This window comes from Marmota marmota, unplaced genomic scaffold, assembly GCF_001458135.2.
Source record: "Marmota marmota marmota unplaced genomic scaffold, marMar, whole genome shotgun sequence".
In the NCBI taxonomy this organism is placed as follows: domain Eukaryota; kingdom Metazoa; phylum Chordata; class Mammalia; order Rodentia; family Sciuridae; genus Marmota; species Marmota marmota.
Genome location: NW_026000026.1, coordinates 41959868 through 41979186, shown reverse-complemented (window position 1 = coordinate 41979186; position 19319 = coordinate 41959868). Strand labels below are relative to the sequence as shown.

General features: G+C 42.5%; 1 protein-coding gene across 4 annotated transcripts in view; it reads left to right on the top strand.

The window, feature by feature from the left end:
• Bfsp1 (beaded filament structural protein 1) overlaps positions 1 to 15162 on the top strand; it is a 64947-nt gene extending 49785 nt beyond the window's left edge. For all 4 annotated transcript variants that reach the window (XM_048811335.1, XM_048811336.1, XM_015483131.2 and 1 more), the window contains 4 exons: positions 492 to 599; positions 9314 to 9534; positions 11107 to 11192; positions 14026 to 15162. In XM_048811335.1, coding sequence (XP_048667292.1) covers positions 492 to 599; positions 9314 to 9534; positions 11107 to 11192; positions 14026 to 14990 — 1380 coding nt within the window. In that variant the 3' untranslated portion in view covers positions 14991 to 15162. The remainder of the gene's footprint in view (positions 1 to 491; positions 600 to 9313; positions 9535 to 11106; positions 11193 to 14025) is intronic.
• The last annotated feature ends 4157 nt before the right edge of the window (positions 15163 to 19319 follow it).

The following is a 19319-nucleotide window of genomic DNA, read 5'->3' as shown; positions in this document are numbered from 1 at the left end:
CTCTGTGTTTTACTTATGAAAAGTAAAAAAGAAATAAAAAGGCATGAACAGTGGCCATCCAGGACCTGTCTGAGTCAGCTTGGGCTGCTGCGATAGGATTCCAGAGATGGACATTTATTTCTCATAGTTCTGGAAGCTGGAAGTCCAAGATCAAGGGGCTGGCAGGGTCTAACTGCTGAGGACTCTCTTCCTGGCTTATAGACAGCTACCTTCCTGCTGGCTGCTCACATGGTGGAGAGAGACAGCACACAGTATCTCTTCCTCTTCTCACAAGGACACTAATCAAATCTTGGGGCCCCTCCTTCATGACCTCATCTGACCCTAATCACCTCCCAAAGGTCCTATTACCTTGAGGGTTAGAACTTCCACATATAAATTTGGGGTGGGGGTGGGTACACATTCCGTCCATAACATGGTTCCACACTCTTCCTGTCCCTTTTGTCTTTGCATTTCTCCCATGTATGATTCTGAATCTGGCCTTCTTTGTGCAGGAGAAGCTCCTGACTGAACGGGAAGTGGCCGCCCTGCAGAGTCAGCTGGAAGAGGGCCAGGAGGCGCTCTCCCACCTGCAGGCACAGAAAATGGAGCTGCAGGCCCAGGTATGGCTCCACATTCTCATGTCTGTCACTCACTATTGGGAATTCACACCACATGTATGAATCAGGGTCTCTCACACATTTTATTGACATGTCACATGCATTCACAAGTAATCTGGCTCTGTGAATTGTCACAAACATAACTTAACCTGTGAGCCTGACAGAGTCTGAGCAGGTGACCAAGTGCCCTGCTTTGCTCTGAGCTGAGGGAGTTCCCAGGAGAAAGGATATTCAGTGCCCAAACTGGAAGGAGTCCTGGGCCAATAGAGACAGGATCTGTGGTGCCCTTTCAAGTCACATCTCCGGCCTGCCAGCTTCTTCATTAATGATTCTTTTGGCCCAGGTTAAACTTGTTAAGGATAGGAAGAAATGGACACATATTGGGATCTTTGTTTAACTTGCTCAAATCTATGCTTCCTGTTTCTCTTCTCCCAACAAAATTTCTCCTTTGGAATTGGATTATGAATCTAGAAAGAGTAGATGTGTCAGTATTGCCCCGATCAGAATTTTGTTAGTGTAAAGCCCCCATTTCCATCCTGTCCTGCTTTGAGTGAAGCTTCATTTGAAAACTCAATGCACCTGGCTTTTGTGGCCTGCCTTCTTGGCTCGGGGACTTCAGGGTTCATCTGCTTGGTTCCTTCCTGTTTTCTTTCTCTTGTTCCTAAATGGCTGGCCACTCTGATGGGGAAAGTGGGGTTAAAATACTTTACCTTCCTGTGGTCTGTAATTACATTTCCCAAATCAAAAAATAAATTGATGTTTGGCTAGACAAGTATACCTAAGGGACAAGAGAATGAAAAAATCTAAAACTGACTCTGGAAAAGCTAGGGCATCTACCTGGGCGTTATGTTGGCCTCTATCCTGTAGTGCCCACAAAATCAGAAAAAGTGACCACCTCGGCTAGAGGAGGTGCATTTCATAGATATTCCACACTTTCCATGTTGGTTCAGGATCTCATTTTGGGACCCCAGAGTTCAGGCTGCTGTTTCTCACACAAAACTCTTGCTGTGCAGCAGTTGTCAAGAGCAACTGGAAAGCAACCTGAGAACAGTGACTGTCCCAGGAGCTGAAGATCAGAGTGGGAGAACTCAAGTAGTAACCTTCAGACTTGTCCTTCTCAGGAGACTAGCCATGGCTTAGGGACCAGATGCCTCATCTTGGTGATCATGGTTTCCTCTGTGGTACTGAAAGGATAGAAGAAGGGAGAGAGAGAGAGAAGGTTGGGGTGGTGGATGGGGAGAGAAAGAGTGGTGCATGTGTATATGTAGGGGTGTATGTGTAGTATGTAGTATGTGTATGTGGAGTATTTATATATGTGGGATGTGTGTGTATGTGCACATGAGGTATATGTGGTGTATATGTGTGTTCTGTTGCTGTATGTGTATGTGTACTGAATGTATACATGTATAGATGGTGTGGTATGTAGTGTGTGTGTATAAAGTATGTGCTGTGCTGGGTGGATATGTGTGTACGTACTATGTATATATGTGTGATGTGTGTATATATGGTATAATGTGTGGTGTGTGTATGTTGTGTGACATGTATGAAAGTAGTATGTGTATGGTGTGTAGTGTGAGGTGTGTATGTGTAGTGTGTGTGGTGCATATATATGTATATGCTTGATGTGTGTATGTGTGGAGTTGTATGTATGTAGGGTGTGTGTATGGTGTGCTGTCATTGAGGAAGTGGTGTGGCCCAGTTATGGTCAGGAGACCAATGTTTTCCAAACCCCAAGTCACAACTCATTGGCTTAAAGTGAATTCACCAGAATTGACTGCAGGAAAAAACGAAGAAACAAGCAACACTTGACTAAGAGTAAGACATTACAGACTGCATAGCAAGAAAAGGTAGGGTTTGTTCTATGAAACCTTTGTATTAAATATATTTGCATATATATATAAATATGTAGATATTTGTTCAAATACACACACACACACACACACATGCATACACAAACACATTTGTGTGAGGCACATGGCTGGCAGTGAGAACTGTGTCGTTTCCTGTGGCCACTGAAAACCACTGCCCTAAATACCGAGGAGGATGAGAGAGCACCACCTGTTTTGGAAAGTTCTAGTTGCAGGGCAAAAAGCATGTTTGCTCTTTATGTACATGTACATATTTGTTGAATATAAAAATAAGGAATCTTGTAGAGGTTAATCTGGTTTCTGAGATTAGGTTAGTCTGGTTGGCACCTTTTTCCAACTGTCTATTGCTGCAGACTGATTAATTTATTTGGGTGTGTTCACCTCTTTAAAGCAGGGTCTGGACCTTCTCTTTGCTGTTCTCCAGCTTTTGGTGGTCTGGTGATACCTGTGAACACCTTCTCAGGAAAATGTTGTTTTTAAGATAGAGTAATTAAAAACAGACCAATTGTATTGAAACACTTATCAAAATATCAAATCATTTCATAGATAATAATATGCAGACGCTCCCTGACTTACAGTGGGTTTGCAACCCGACAATTCCCATCTGAAGATGATGTAAGTTGCAAGTGCATCTAATACCACTAACCTACCGCATGTCCCAGCTTAGCGACACAGTACACTGTAGTGCATCGGTTGTTTCCACTTGTGATGGTGGCACTGCCCCACATTGCAGGATGGTCATACTGTATATCCCTAGCCTAGGAAGAGAGAAAGTGCAAGATAAAAATTATGGTTTCCACAGAATGCATGTTGCTTTCATACTATGGTAAAGTGGAAACATCACAAGTTGAATCATTGAAAGTCTGAGATCATCTGTATGTGCTCATCCTTCAGTATCCATGGGGTTTGGTTCCAGGATTCCCATGTATACTCAAGTCCCTGATATAAAATGGCTCACAATTGTGTGTATAACCTAGGCACATCCTCCCGTATACTTTAAATCATCTCTAGGTTACTTATAATGCCTAACACAATGTAAATGCTGTCTAAATAGTTGACATACAGTAATGTTTAGGGAATAATGACAAGAGATTTTTCAATTCAGATGTAATTTTAAAATATATTTGTTCCTCAGTTGGTTGAATCTGTAGGTGAGGATCCCATGGACATGTAGGGCTGACTGTGTTCAATAACAAAATCAAGCTATGAGTTTAATGAAACTCGAGTTTGCTGTCTTAATGGATTACCACAAGTTAGGAACTTAAAACAGCACCTATTTATTTTCTCAGGATCTTGTAGGTTAGACATCTGGGAAGGGTCAGTTGATTTCTCTGCTCTGGGTCTCACTAGGCTGAAATAAAGTTGTGGGCTTGCCTAGATGTTTGTCTGGAGGCTCTTGGGGGAGCATTTGCTTCCATTCTTGTTTAAGTTGTTGGCAGAATTTAATTCTGTGCACTGTAGGATTGAGAACCCTGTTTGTTGGCCGTTGGCCAGGAGCAGTTCTAGGAGCTGCCAGCATTCTTTGACCCAAGGCTCCTCCATCTTCAAAGCTAGCAGCAGTGCACTGAATAATCCTCATGCATCTAATTTTTCTGATGTCTGCTTTTGCATTTCTCTGACTTTTGCTTATGAAGGCTCATGTGATTAGGATCAATTTAGAGTAACTTCCTTCTTAAAAGGTTCATTAATTAAGAACCTTAACTACATCTGCAAAGTCCCTTATTCCATGTAATATATTCATGGGCATAACACCAATGGTTAAAGGTCAAGGGGAGCAAGAATTTTCTTAATTAGCTCTAATTAAAACCCTAACATGACTGGGTGCACCCAGGAGTTTCTGACTCAGTAGATCTGGGTTGGAGCCTGAGAGTATGCATTTCCAAGTTTCCAGATGCTGCTGCTAGTCCAGGAACCACACTCAGAACCACAGGTATGGGGGCAAGTCCTGGGTAGGGTCAGAGTGTTTTACACCTGATGCACCTGGGTGCCAGACTTGTGCCCTCTATGGCCCCATTTAAAATGTTATTGGCTAGATTTTTGCTAGTTAAAGATTTTCTGGCTTCCAAATAGAATAGCTAAACTGAGAGCTTCAAGGGAGAATTGGATGTCTGGGGAAGTAGAGCTTCTGGCAGGGCTGTGGCAACTGGTTCTACCTTTGGTGAAGGCCTATGATGATTCCAGAATATTCCATGTCCGGGGTCCTCATGATGAGGTCCCAGGTCCAGCATTATCAGCGTCATCTGGGAACTTGTCAGAAATTCACATTCATAGGTGCATCCCAAACCTACTGAATCAGTAACTTGGGCAGAGCCCAGTAATGCCCAGGTGATTCCACAGGCTCAAGTTTGAGAGACCCAGGGCCCCAGAATGGAAGGAACAGAGCCTGATACTGGAGCTGGGGACCTTCCTTCAAGTAAGCTGAACATAGATGAAATAAGATCCCTGGATATGAAATTTCTTACAGGTGGAGAAGGGACAGGCACTTCTGGCTTCCTAAATTGCATCGACTGAATTTCTGTGACAGGGAAGTAAAAAAAAAAAATCACATTAATTGCAAAATGGGAACCTTCCAGGTCTCATTTTTCATTAAGGTCAGTTAGTACCATCTAGTGGTGATTCTTGGTAAGACTATGTAATTTGTGAAGGGTGAAGGATACTGATTCCACGCCCCCCCCCCCTTTTTTTTTTTATAAAGACTTGTACCCAAAGGTACCTGGAATCCTAAGAGGCAGGAGCTCCCTGCTCTACATGGGGCTCACGCTCAGGCTCCTGTGTGTGCTGCTGCCCTATGCTGCTCACAGATCGATGGGTAGATGGATATAAACCAGAGGATCTAATGGTCCAAATAGAAACATAGCAGTGTCCTGGCTCAAAATAAAGTTCAGGTTGTCATGTGGCTCACATCCACTGAGTCCTCTTGGCCTTCATCAGAGGCAAATCAAGCTCTAAGTAAATGGGACTCTTACTGTTTTTCTGTATATTCTTCCTTTTGATGACTGGTTTAAATTACTGAGCTGTAAAAACCTCAGTGGTGTGCCCAGAAGTCCAGTTTTATAAACCCAGTCAAGAGTTCACTGAACAGACAGAAACTCACGGAGCCTTAGGGGCCTGTTGAAGATTAGAAGGTGCCTTACAGGAGTAGCATGAAGCCTCCTTCCTGGAGCATGAGATCCTCCTACTCTACCCAAGGACATCCAGCCTTTAACACACCTCTTTCTTCCAACAAACAACAAGCAAGCACACATACAACTGTATTCATAAACAAAAAGGCCTACCACCCACTTGCCACTACCACAAACAACAAACCATCAAATCATGAGATCTGCAAAAAGGTCATGCTTGTCCTCTAGGGTAGAAAGATTGTAGATGACTTTCTTATCCTCTGTTTTCCCATTTTGGTAATCCTTTGTTATTTTATATACAGTTCAAAAGTGTATGAAGTAAAAACACTCAACGAGTGCTCTGTGTCTTTGGTAAGAATAGGGCAATGCAGAATTTTCCAGAGCCCTAGAGTGTGTTTTCACATAAATGTGTGTGTGTGTGTGTGTGTGCACGCACGCATGTATGTGCACATGCCTGTACTCTACTCACCTGCAGCTGGGAGGAGTCTGGGGCAGGGATGGACCATGGTTTCAGGAAGTTTCTAAGATCCTGAACAGGTGGGTTTGAATCTTCTTGTGGTATTTATGGGCAAGTGACTTCACCTGTGTGTCTTAGTGTCCTCATCTGGAGCCTGGGGCTAAAACAGCCCCCTCTAGACAAGGTTGTTGGGAGCTTGGTGATTTGACCCAGGTTGGAATTTGTCAGCACAGACCATGGATTCATGTTCTGGGCTGGGAAGCCACACCCAAAGGGGGAATCTCTTTCACCTAATATTTTCTTTGTTATGGAACATTTTAAACACAAAAGAAAGTGAGAGAATGTTCCCATCCCTGACACTTGACCCCTCTTATGTCATCTATGGCCCCACACATCCCCTCATATAATTCTGTAGCCACTCTGAGATTCAGGCCTCAGAGGGGTCTCTTCAGCCCCTTTATGTCTTGGGGTGTGTGAGTACTGTGATGTGGGTAAGAATATGTGGCTTACCCACATATATTTGACATTATAGGTGACTACTGAATTGAGGTTGTTTTTTTAAAAAGAAACAAACCCAATTACTGGTCTAAATAGGCAGGGCACTTTTTAATTTTGAAAATATTTTTATAAACTTTATTTCATTTTTATGTGGTGCTGAGGATGGAACTCAGTGCCTCGTGTGTGCTAGGCAAGCACTCCACCACTGAGCCACAATCACAGCCCCTTGAAGTTTTTTAAGACTTCTAAAAGTTGCAAAAATAGCATTGTGGTTTCCCACACACTCTTTGTATAGTCTACCCAAGTGCTAGAATCTTAGAGTCACAGGAAATGACGAAGGCCAGGATGATACTGTGCTATTATTAATAGGCTGTGCCAGAATGTCATAGTTACCCCACTAATGCTTTGTTCTGGTGTAAGACCCTACTCCTCTTCAGGTGTTGTGTGTTTTTACGCTCCCAAAGTCTGGGACAGTTCCTTAGTCTTTCTGAACTTGATGCTTTTGAAGAGTCCAGGCCAAATATTTTGGGGAACAGCCCTCCATCTGGGTTTCCCGGTTGTTTTCACAGATTTAAACTGACATTCTTTATTTTTTTTGGCAAGTATCCCTAGGACGTGACATTGTGTCAGTGTGTCACATCATGTTCATTTATCTTCACACTGACAATGTTTAACTTTCATTGGTTGCTTAAGGTGGTGTCTGCCACGTTTCTCCACTGGCAAGGTTTTTCTTTTTCTTTTCCCAAAGGAGCAAGGTATGTTAATTGAGAGCAGGTGTGCAGCAGGAACCAGGAACCAGGATGTGGGGCAGCTGCTATTTGTCTCCTTCCCCTCCTGTTCCTTCCCTTGCCACAGGCTCCCTCATCTGTTTACCTTTGCCCTTTGGCTTTATTATGTCTTCCTGGAGAATTAACTTTCTTAGCTTCATGCACATTATGAAAGATCATCATTCTAAAATGGCAGGCTTAGACCCCAGTTCATGTGTCCCAATGAACTTAGAACATGCCACCATGTGCCTAGAACCTTGCCACTACCCCTAAGGTTCCTTTCCAAATTCTCAGGAGATAGAGCACACGATGGGCCAGCCTAAGTTGAACCCAACCCCGGTTCCAAGCTCTGGATGGGAGGATAGGGTTGCATTGTTATTGGACCCTCCTTGTGGATGGATGGATGGGATGACACAGGTTGGACAGACATCTTCCCAAAGTGTTTAGTACATGCCACTTTCCCTCTCAGCCTCACTCCTTCCCGTCTGCTGGAGGCAACAGATATATTCCTGAACACCCTTGCAAGCTAAGTTTCCATATGTGATTACTTACGGACTTCTTTATCCAAAGACTAGATCTATATAAAATGAAAAATTGAGTTTAATAGAAATGATTATCCTCCAGGGTTTCCAGCATGTATATTTGGGTCTGAATGCAAGAAATACACTGTAGTGAATATACATGAAGTCGGATGTAGATACCTCTCTACCCTCCCCACCTTCCATGACTCCAAGTGTGGCCGATGGACCAGCATATCCACATCCTGTGGGAGCTGGTTAGAAAGACAGTCTCTGGCCCCTTCCTTCTCAGAACTACTGAGTCAGAATCTTACCATCCTTATGTGGCTCTAATGTACATTGCAGTTTGAAAGACACTGCTCTAGGTAGAAGTAGTATTTTTGTTACATCTTGATTTTGAGGGCTGTGCATGTCAAATTCTTTCCTATGTAGAATGAGATTGTAAAAGGGTCATGACTTACAGGTATTAAACTTGTAAACAAGTGCTTTTTTGAGTCTTTATCATTGTCAGAAGCTCTTAAAAGGAAAATAAAACTCCCTCTTTCTCTTTTTCTTTTTTTTTAATTTTTTATTGTTGGCTGTTCAAAACATTACATAGTTCTTGATATATCATATTTCACACTTTGATTCAAGTGGGTTATGAGCTCCCATTTTTACCCCATATACAGATTGCAGAATCACATCAGTTACACATCCATTGATTTACATATTGCCATACTAGTGTCTGTTGTGTTCTGCTGCCTTTCCTATCCTCTACTATCCCCCCCTCTTTCTCTTTTTCTACCTTGATTTTTACCTTGCATTAACATAAAAATTGTCTTCCTTAACATTGTTTTCTTTTATTTTTTTGCAGTGCTGGGTATCGACCCCAGGGCCTCATGCATCCTAGGCATCTAATATCATTTTATATATACACAAGCATGCATGTGCATGAACATACACACACACGCTCACACACACATTTTAGCCAATAAAACATAAATAAAACACTACTGATTAAAACTCAGGAGAAAATTAAAGCATTCTCTTAGCTGAATAAGAACAAGAAAAAATTTTTCCCTCATGTTTGTTTCAGTAAAAGCAGCATCTTATCTATTTCGTATGTACTCTTTCGACTTCAGTTTTGGCTACCAAGTTTATGCTAAGTCATTAAGGTATGGAGAACATACTTTATCTGACGCAGATCACTCTGTGGGCAGCAGGTTTCTTTTTATTTTCTGGGTTTGTCATCTTCACTCTGCCAGGAGGATGGGTCCCCTTGTGGGCTAATCCTACAGGGGGCTGAAGTTCATGCTAGGAGATAGGAGCTCAGTTTTTAAATTCTTCTTTGTTTGAAGAGGTTCCAAATGAGTCATTGCTAGTCTCCAACTTACAGAGAAACAAATGAAGCAAATGCCTTTGTAGACAGAGATCAGTTTCTCCTGGTGAAGTCCACATCTTGGGGAGAGGGTGGGATGGATTTCCTGGCAGTGTGTCTTTGCCCACAGACAACGACCCTGGAACAAGCTATTAAAAACGCCCACGAGTGTTATGATGACGAGATTCAGCTTTACAACGAGCAGATCGAAAGCCTGAGGAAGGAGATCGAGGAGGCTGAGCGGACACTGGAGAGGTCTTCCTATGACTGCCGGCAGCTGGCCGTGGCCCAGCAAACTCTGAGGAACGAGCTGGATCGGTATCATCGGATCATTGAGATCGAAGGCAACAGGTGTGGGCATGCCTCTGCGTACTGGTCTCCCCATCCTGGTTACTTATGCATTATATCAGTCCTTGTTGAGGACCTACTATGTGCCAGGCACAGGTGTAGGTAGTGGGGATGTGGCAGGAAATGAAACACAAAAAGCTAGAATTCTAGTGGAGGAGACAGAAGAGGAGTGAATTTGTAACAGGATGTAACCTGTGACAAGTGGTATGGAGGAAGTTTTGGGAGAGAGAAAGGGAGTGATGATGAAGTGATGCTTGAAATTGTAAGTAGGGTGACCGGAGAAGGCTGCTTTGTGCCCACAGGGTTCTGGGGACATAAGCAGTTTAGCAGGTGGGATGATCAGGACTGTGGGATGAGATGCTGCAGGTGAGGTCCTTAATATACTGTATGGCACTTGATGGGTGCTCAGAGGTATTGCTGCAATTGTCATGGTCATTACCCTCTGGGCAGGTCAGTAATGTGGGTATCAATGTGCCTTCTGGTTTCCTTTATAACAGAACTGTGACTTGAACCCCACTTACTTTAAGACTGCTGGGGAAATCCTCTTTTCTTCTCCCCTGCCCCCACCCCCTTGCACCTGCATCTATCGCCATGTTGACACATCCATTGGTTTTCTTCATAGAATAGGATAAGCATTGACTTATGATTTTTCAATTTGATCCTCCTTATTTCCTGGATGTAGAGTGAACTAAAAGATAAGTCTTCCCCTGCCCCAAGTGCCCCACGGTGGGCAGTACTTCCCTCCACTCTGGGTGGTCTATCTTAGCTGATGTCTTTCCTGCTTAGTAGGAAAAGCAAGATTTTATTTCCTATTTCCTCTCTAGTTATTATACTCAGTGTGCCTTGTAGCATTCCTTATTATAAATATATATAAATACATATATATATATTTATATATTATATATGCTTTATGAGCATATTTATGAAAATAAGTCTTGAACTGCATTTAAATACCCTTGTGATCATTTTTCTTTTTGGGGAGGGGCAGAACATGTCCAAAAGTTAACTGGGTATTGCTTTGGTTAGTTTATTTATAACTTTGAATTTTGATACAGTTTCAAACTGATAGAAGTGTTACAAGAATAATTCCTAAATATACTTTACCCAGATTCACCAGTTGTTTAATCTCAGTTGCTTTTAACATTTTTCCTTCTGTTTATATGTGATATGTATTATTTAAAAAAAATAAGTTATTCCATGTTTGCCCTAAATACTTAAGCCTGGATTGGCCACTCTTCAATTACAAAAAGAACAACAACATAAAAACTCCAATCCAACAGAGAAGTGGCATTTTATATTATAAGTAATCACTGTGCAATATTTCCATGGCTATGTGTTATGGTTTATGACTTGAGCTCAAAGAAATGAGTTTTTATGTCCTCATCTAATGTATAAATGTCTATGTGGCTATCAGTTTACATTTACATATAATTCATGAGCTTGATCTACAGAAAACTTTTTTCAGTTTTGTTCAAAATTATAGCAATTGCTTTTACCCTCCCCCCAACCCCTTTGTGTGGTTGGCTTGATGAATTAAAGGTGGCACCATACTCTCTCTCTGGTTCTTTCTGCCAGGCTGACCTCCGCCTTCATTGAGACTCCCATAACCATGTTCACCCCGAGTCATGGCTCCTCTCTTAGCCTTGGATCTGGCCGGAAAGGTAACACTCTCCAACCCTGGTCTCCTCTTTTTTGTGTCTCAGCAGAAATGTAAAAAAATCTAAGCTTTCCTCCTGACCTTGACATTCATGCTCTCGTCCTATCTATCTGGAAATTAAATGCTTTTATGTGAGGGAGGTCTTCTTCTCTCCCTTTCTGATATGCTCCCTTGGGTGCTAAGTAACTGAGCTAAAAAGTTTATAAAGAGAAAAACTGATTGTTGTTATAGCCCACCTTGGGAATGCCATCCTTGAACATCAGGCATTTAATTGAGGGAAGAAATACAATTCAGTTTTCACTATAATAAGAAATGGATATTGAATTATATTTTTTCCATGAATTAAATGAACTTAATCTTTGCAAAGGTGTTTAATCCAGTGTTTGGTTGCAGAGTAGATGCTCAGTTATCATTCATTCTCTCTTCCCTTCAAAACTGAGCAGAAGCTGGGTGTGGGGGTGCACACCTATAATTTCAGCTACTCAGGAGGCTGACACAGGAAGATCTCTTGAACCCAGGCATTCGAAGCCAACCAGGGCACCATAGAGAGAGCCCCATCTCAAACAAACAACAAAACAAAACAATTCAGCAGGAACTGCTTGTTTGGCAAATATGGCTTCTGCCTTCCAATGTTTGGTGTTTATTTATTTTGGTACTGGGGATTGAAACAGCGGGTGCCGAACCACTGAGCCACATCCCCAGACCTTTTTTATATTTTATTTAGAGACAGGGTCTTGCTGAATTGCTTAGAGGCTCACCAAGTTGAGGAGGCTGGCTTTGAACCTGTGATCCCCCTGCCTCAACCTCCCGAGCTGCTGGGATTACAGTCATGTGCCACCACACCGGGTCCCTATTTGGCCTTGTTGGAATGTTTTACACACCTGTGAGGCATCAGCTCATATCTGAATCTCCCCATTCTGAATAAGCACAACATTTTGAGAGAGACGAGAAGGTGATAATGTTGATACTTTCACTGTTAGGGCTTTTATTTTTATTATAAGCTGGTAATTTATAATTATATAAATTTTATGTGATCTAAGATGATGTCATGATTTATGAATGCAAAGTAGAATAATTAAATCAAGCTGGATAACATATTCATCAACTTGAATATGTAACATTTTTTTTGAGGTGAGGACATTTGAAATTTGCTTTCAGCAATTTCAAAATATACAATATTCTTCAACTATATTTACCAGACCATGCAATAGGACTAAAAAAAAAAAACCCCCAAAAACCCACTCAAACATATTCTTCTTGTCTAACTCAAATTTTGTACCCTTTGATTATCATTTCCTTATTCTTCTTACCACCAGCCCTTGGGAACCACCATCTACTCTCTGCTTCTGTGAGTTCAATTGTCTTAGATCCCACATATAAGTGAGATCATACAGTATTTACCTTTCTGTGCCTGGCTTATTTTGCTTAGCATAATAATGTTCTGCAATTCCATTCATGTTGTCTCACACAACAGAATTTCCCTCTTTGTAAAGGTTGAATAGTATTCCTTGTGCATTTTTACCACATTTTCTTTACTCGTTCATCTGTAGACGGCCCCTTAGTTTAAGTCTGTGTCTTGGCTATTGGGAATAATGCTGCAATAGACACGGGAGTGCAGGTGTCTCTTCTGCACCCTGATTTCAAATCTTTTGGTAAATACCTGCAAGTGGGATTGCTGGATTTTATACAGTCTTTAAATCCATGTTTCTCAGGCAGCTCAGGGAACCAGCTCAGGGTTTTTGCAATTGGGGTTCCAGAGTCAGAACATGGTTGGATGTGCAGCAGTCCTGCTGGTAGACACCCAGGGCCAGCTCCATGAGCCCATGACCCTGGCACAGGGCTACACTCAGAAGAGTCCATCCTGGCTTGGTGCTTTTCCAGCCTTCTCCTGAAATTGGTAATAATTTTGAACAAGAACTCTGCATTATTCTTTTGCACGGGGCCCTGGAATTCTGTAGCTGGTCCTGTAAGCATCTTTCCTCTCAGACCAGTTGTCTTTTGACATCCCTGCCTGCATCCTGTTGTCCTTTATGGCTTCAGGACCCATGGCTGCCATCTTTACTCAGCTCTCCTCATTGAGGGTTAGTCCATGTTAGATGCTGGTGCTATGTCCTTCTTAGGCCTGGGATTACCAGTGGGAGGGAATGGAAAAGATGCTGGGGATTAAAAAGTTCTGAAATCACTGTATAAGCGGAGCTGGAAAGCCTTGGAGATTTCACAGGGTAAGATTTTTGTTTTCTTCAGCATCTAATGTTTCCATTCCAGTGTGAAGGAATGGGTAGATCTTGAGAATACAGAATTCCTATTGTTTCTGTATCTAATAGCATCACTTCCTATTTTGGCTGAGGGGAAGGGAATGCTGACTAAAGGGTGGTCATATTTATATAGGTTGTTGGGATAAATGTGGAGTGAGGGAGATATGCCGTGGATGGATTCCATTTCCAAGCCTGACGACATCTGACCACGTCAGAGTCCTGGGCAGTTTTCCTGTGTCTCTCTAACTCTGTTGAGAGAACAACTTTGTGGAATGGGTTCCTAGTGGGTAGAACTATGAGCTTCAGAAAAAGTAGCACTTTCCTTTCCCTTTGGGGAATCACTGAAGGAACAAGTTGACTTGTCTACCAAAGTTACAAAGCTTGGCAGAGCTAGAACCTCAACATGGAATGAGGAACAATAGAACTCCATTGTTTTTGACCTATATATAGTAAATCCCATCCTAGCATTAGATGTTTGTCTCTAATTCAGTTAGTATATTTTTCAATGAATGCATTTTTATTCCCTTTTATTGACAATTTTATACTTGACTTCCTGCTTTTAAAAAATTTTTTTTTTTTTAGATCTTACTAGGGCTCTGCAGGATATAACAGCAGCAAAACCCAGACAAAAAGGCCTCCCTAAGAATATTCCAAGGAGAAAGGAGATTATAGCTCAAGATAAAGTAGATGAAACTCTGGAAGACCCACCATTAAAACGTGTGGAAGATACAAAACCAGTGCAGGTGGTACTTAAAGAGGAAGATGAATTTAAGCTTGAATCAGGGGGTGGAGAAGCAAGTCTCCTAACACAAGAAGGGGACCCAGAGGATGTGCCAGATGGAGGACAGATCAGCAAAGCCTTTGGGAAACTATGCAAGATGATCAAGGATAAAGTGAAGGGCACCAAAGAGCCTGTGCCCGAGCCCCCTGCTGACCTCTACACCAAAGGGCGGCACGTGATGGTCACAGGGGATGCTAGTTATAAGGACCCTGAGTTCTATTCCCCCTCCATCCCAGCCAAGGGTGGAATAGTGATTTCCACCGAAGAAGACTCTACGCATCCTGACAGCGAAGGGGAGCCCACTCCTACTCCTGAGCAGCCCACGCCACCTTTGGAGGATGGACAGGAGGGTCCCCAGGAGAAAGAAGATGAACACCCAACTGAAGAGGAGACTACAGACAAGGAGAGTGGGACAAATTCCAAAGATGTGAAGAGTCCTGGGGAGAAAGACGATGACCAGAAGGAAGAGGAGAAGTCCAAGAAACCCTGTCCTGAGACAATACCTGGTTCCGAGAGACCATCTACACCCCAGTCTCAAAGGGCTGGGGCCCATGAAGGTAGACCAGGGGATCCTGGGAGTAAGAGCAGCAGCCTGCTGGATAAAAGCCCCCCCAGGGCATTGACTTTCAAGAAGGTGGAAGTGGTGGAATCCATTGAGAAGATTTCAACAGAGAGCATTCAGACATATGAAGAAACGGCTGTGATTGTGGAGACGGTGATTGGGAAGACAAAGGCAAACAAGAAATTGGGAGAGAAGGGCTCCTAAAATGCCCAGGCTCAATGGGGGAAAATGTTCTCGGGGCCACCGTAGGGAAAATGCTTTGATATTTTAGAACAAATGATAAAAGAGTGAGGGTTCCTGTTTGAATTAGATCACGGTGGACCCATCTGGCATGTCAATGAACCGTCATTAAAACGTTTTTTTTGCTTGCACCATACCCCTGGTCTAGTTCATTTGGCCTTGGGAATGTGGGTGGTCAGCCACACTCAGGACAGGGATGCTCCGCTAAATGGACACCAACCCATCCTCGTTCAGGAGAGAGACTTGCTCTTCATCATGGTTCATTTAGAGACTCATTAAAATCTCAGTATCAGGATTTCATGGAGAAAGATGCTCACTGATGATAGAGGCTCATTTCATTCTATTCTAAGCCCAGGCACATGTTCCAGTGGATGAGGGTTTTGTTAGAGATAAGCTAATTGGAAGTACCTGTCTTAATTTCAGTTCCCCAGAAGCTGATCCTGAAGCAAATATTTTTGAATGTAAAAGTTTCTTTGGAATGTGGTCCTAGGAAGTGCCATTTGGGGAGTGGAGAGGGAGACAGGAGGAAAAAGCATGCAGTAGGAGATTTTTGCCAAATCGTTCCACACAGAGGGCCAGCAGAACTGAATCCCATTGAACAACTCCAGGAGACAGAGGAGAGTAAGTGCCTTAGAGTTACTCTGTGCATGGGGCAAGGGAACTGGAGCATTGATCCACCAGCTTTCATCATCAGTGGGAGGTGTACTCTTAGGGTGCCAAGAAAGCCCTCTGGCAAAGAAGTACAGGTGGCAGCCTTTGGAAGTCAGGCATGGAAATACGTGGTAATAGTAAGGTTGAGTGGATATAGGCAGGGCCTCAATGCCTTCTGCCACTGCATTAGGCACCACGTGTACTTTGTGTGATATGCTTAAAATTTTCTCACCCAGAGATTGCAATCCTAGGTGGGGTTTTAGAAAGCAAGTTTGAATGTCACTGCATAAATTCCTGGCTTAGAAGTTGGTGAATTCGTCTTATAAATATTCATAGAGCATATATTATGTGCCTGAAAGTGTTAAGAGGAGATTTTCCCATTTAATTTATGATTTCAGTTAGTCACCTGTCCCTCTCCCATGTGAGTGTACACTTTTGAATATACACACATACATGCATACAAGTACTTACTGTGGCACATTCTTAAAAAATCATACCAAATCAGGATCTTTAATAATAATAATAATTATTATTATTATTATTGGGACTGGGGAGTGAACACAGGGCTTTGTGTATGCAGCATGTACTCTACCACTGAGCTACACTCTTAGCCTAAACAAATTTTTATTTGCCCTAGGCACTTATTGTTCTTTTAAATTTTTTTTACAGTTTTTTTTTCCAGAGAATTTTTTATTGGTGCATTATATACAGAACAGAGGAATTCATTGTTACATATTTGTACATGTACGTAATATAACAATAGACATATATTTTTCTATTCATGGTCAAAAATAAATTTTAATTCATACCAGTTTAAAAAATTACTCCTTCACATAGAGGGTTCAAAATACACTATGGACACTAAGTGAATGTGCTTAAGTGGATTATCACATTGACTTAAAAAATCTGGTAAGATAGCTACACATTGTGAGAGAAAAATTGAGTCACAAATGACATTCTATCATTTCTGTTATGAATGACAGAATGCTAATTGGAGTCACCTTTCCTTAAAGCTTTAAACAGTCTTGTTCTGAATTCACTTAGGTTTTTATTTCAAGAAAGAAAGTGTTTTTGCTGTTTTTTTTTTCCTAAAGGATAAATGGAAAATCTACTCCATTCCACAGTTTATAATATTAATACTTTGTCTAAGGCCATGTCACCCTGAATGTGCTTGATTTCATATGAAATATTTATAATTAAAAAACTTAAGAAAGAATAATGGAAACCATTAGCTGGATCCCAGGAGGTAGGGAGTTGGGCCAGTGTGTCTATTACATTCAACATGAATAGCCATCACCAACCCTTTCTTTTCCTCATTAAGTCATTTTTATTTTGTGAATTATATGTCAGTTAATATTCTTGTTTAAAAAGGCAAGGAGTATCATTTTGGAATGAAAAGTCATTTTTATATTTAATCAATTAATCAAGAAAAATGGATGGAGTGTCTCTTCCATGCTAGCCTGGTTCTGGGTACCAGAGAAACAACAAAGAACAATCTGATGTGGCCCTGCACACAAAGTCCTGACGTTCTGGTTGGAGAGGAAGACAATGCACAAGTAGACAGATAACTAAGTAAGAAAACCAGATAGAGACAATAGTATGAAGTAAATCAAATATTGTTACATCCTGGAATGAGTAGGGGTCTACTTGGGATTGGACGATTAAGGGAAGACCATGTGGAGGTGACTTATTGTGATCTGAATGACAAAATGGGACATCTTGTATAGACCTGAGGTAAGAGCATTCGAGGCAGAAAGAACTACAAGTGCAAAGGCCCTGGGGCATGAATTGACATGGCCTGTTCAAACAGGAGAAATAAATGGGACCAGAGTAGGAAGGAGGTGAGGGACCAGGTGAGCCTCATTTGCTGGCAGAATCACCTGAGCTTGAAAGGAGAGTCCATGGTGTGAAAGGCAAGACTGACTGCAATATATACTTTGGACATAGTTGGGCTCTTGGTCTCTTCCCCCTTTCCCTAGGGTCCCAGGGATTAGCCCCACTTGCTTATTTTCTTGGTGGCTATTCTACACTACCCTTGCTTGTTTCCATTGTCCCCTGGAAAGCTGTAGAATAGCATTTCCTGGTATTTACTCTTCCTGAAGTCCCTGAAAATAAGCACAAAGTCATTCATTTTTATGTAAAGTGTTGTAAACTTGGTGGCTCAGAGTAGGCCTCCCAATAGCATGGGTGACAGGCTTCCTATTCCCTGAAGCAGCCTTAGGAGTGAGATGTTCCCCCAGCTCCTCCTCCCTAAAGAAACTGCATTGGAACTCCCTGCCCCTCTCATCTCTAAATGTTCCAGTCACTGCTGCTGTATCAACACCTGACTCTGGTGCCCTGCTGTTCTGGTTCATGCCCACACTCAAGCACATGTGACTCTCTGCCTGAGGTTTTCCTGTGGCCCTAGAAGCTGCTTGGTCCCCACACTGGGCAGGTTGGGAATCCTGGGGCGTTCTTGCTTCTGGGAGTAACCCTCACTCATCCAAGGCTGGACAGGACCTGGTGGATAAGTACCCCAGCTGTTTTCTCTCTGTTGGGATAATGGAAACATATTAAAGACAGTCTCTTGGAGGTCCCCAGGGGGTTTGAGCCCCACATGTCCACAGTTTTAACAACCACTTATCAACATGTCCTGTGTCTCCTTCCTCTCCCGTTTCACTCTGCTCCTCTGCACAGATGCTTTCTTTCAATTAAATCTGCCCTTGACTCCTTGTCTTGGGGTTGGCTTCTTGAAAACCTGACCTAAGACAGTTGATTGGCATCTGCTGCCCTTCCCTGCCCAGTAATACTGACCATTTCTCAGGCTACAGTCCTGATTTTATATAGAGCTGCTCTTCCCATAATAAATACAACCCTGATCAGACTCTCAGTCACAGTATCTGGCCTTCCTCTGGTCTTCAGCTGGGCAAATGACCACAAAACTAAATCAATCAGATACCCATCTCTTTGAAGTTTGAAATCTGAGTCCAGTAAGACCAAGGCTGAAAATGCCTGGGCTTGCCCTCTGAAGAGGGTGCTCTGGTTCTTGCTGTGCATCTAGGTCCACAGACTTGCTCCAATCTCTGCCCCTTTTTTGAGATGTTTATGGCCAGTTCTTTAGGATTTCCTTCAGTTACAAGAGCTTCTCCACATGCTTTTGACACAATGCCTTTTGCTTCATTAGAGATAATTTATTTTTTGCTTGCAATCCCAAAGTTTCCAAAGATAACTACTAATTGTTGAGGTTTGCTATCAACAGAGAACTGAAGCAGGTTTGAATTACATTGGATTGTTCCCCAAACAGACTCTAAATGAGCTCTGGGTGCAAATGGTTTGCTAGAACCTTGGTTGTAGGAAGCTCAGTGTCTGGGGTGGTAATCTCCTGTCCGTTGCCCCAAACCTGCCCTTCTCTCTCCTCTGCCATGCTGAAGCCAGGACTCTGCACTCTTGCTCCTGCTTTACCAGCAGTTTTCTGGAAGTTCTGTCAGAGGGGAGCAGGGAAGAGTGAAAGGTCACAGAAGCGGGAGGGAGAAGGACCTGTTCTGTCCTGTTGGCTTTTGGTTCCTGTCCACATCTGAATGTCCCTCTACCCTGCATTCATGTTGCGGTCTCCACTCTGAGGTGATGTAGGAGGAGGTGGAGCTTTCGAACTGTGGTTAGGTC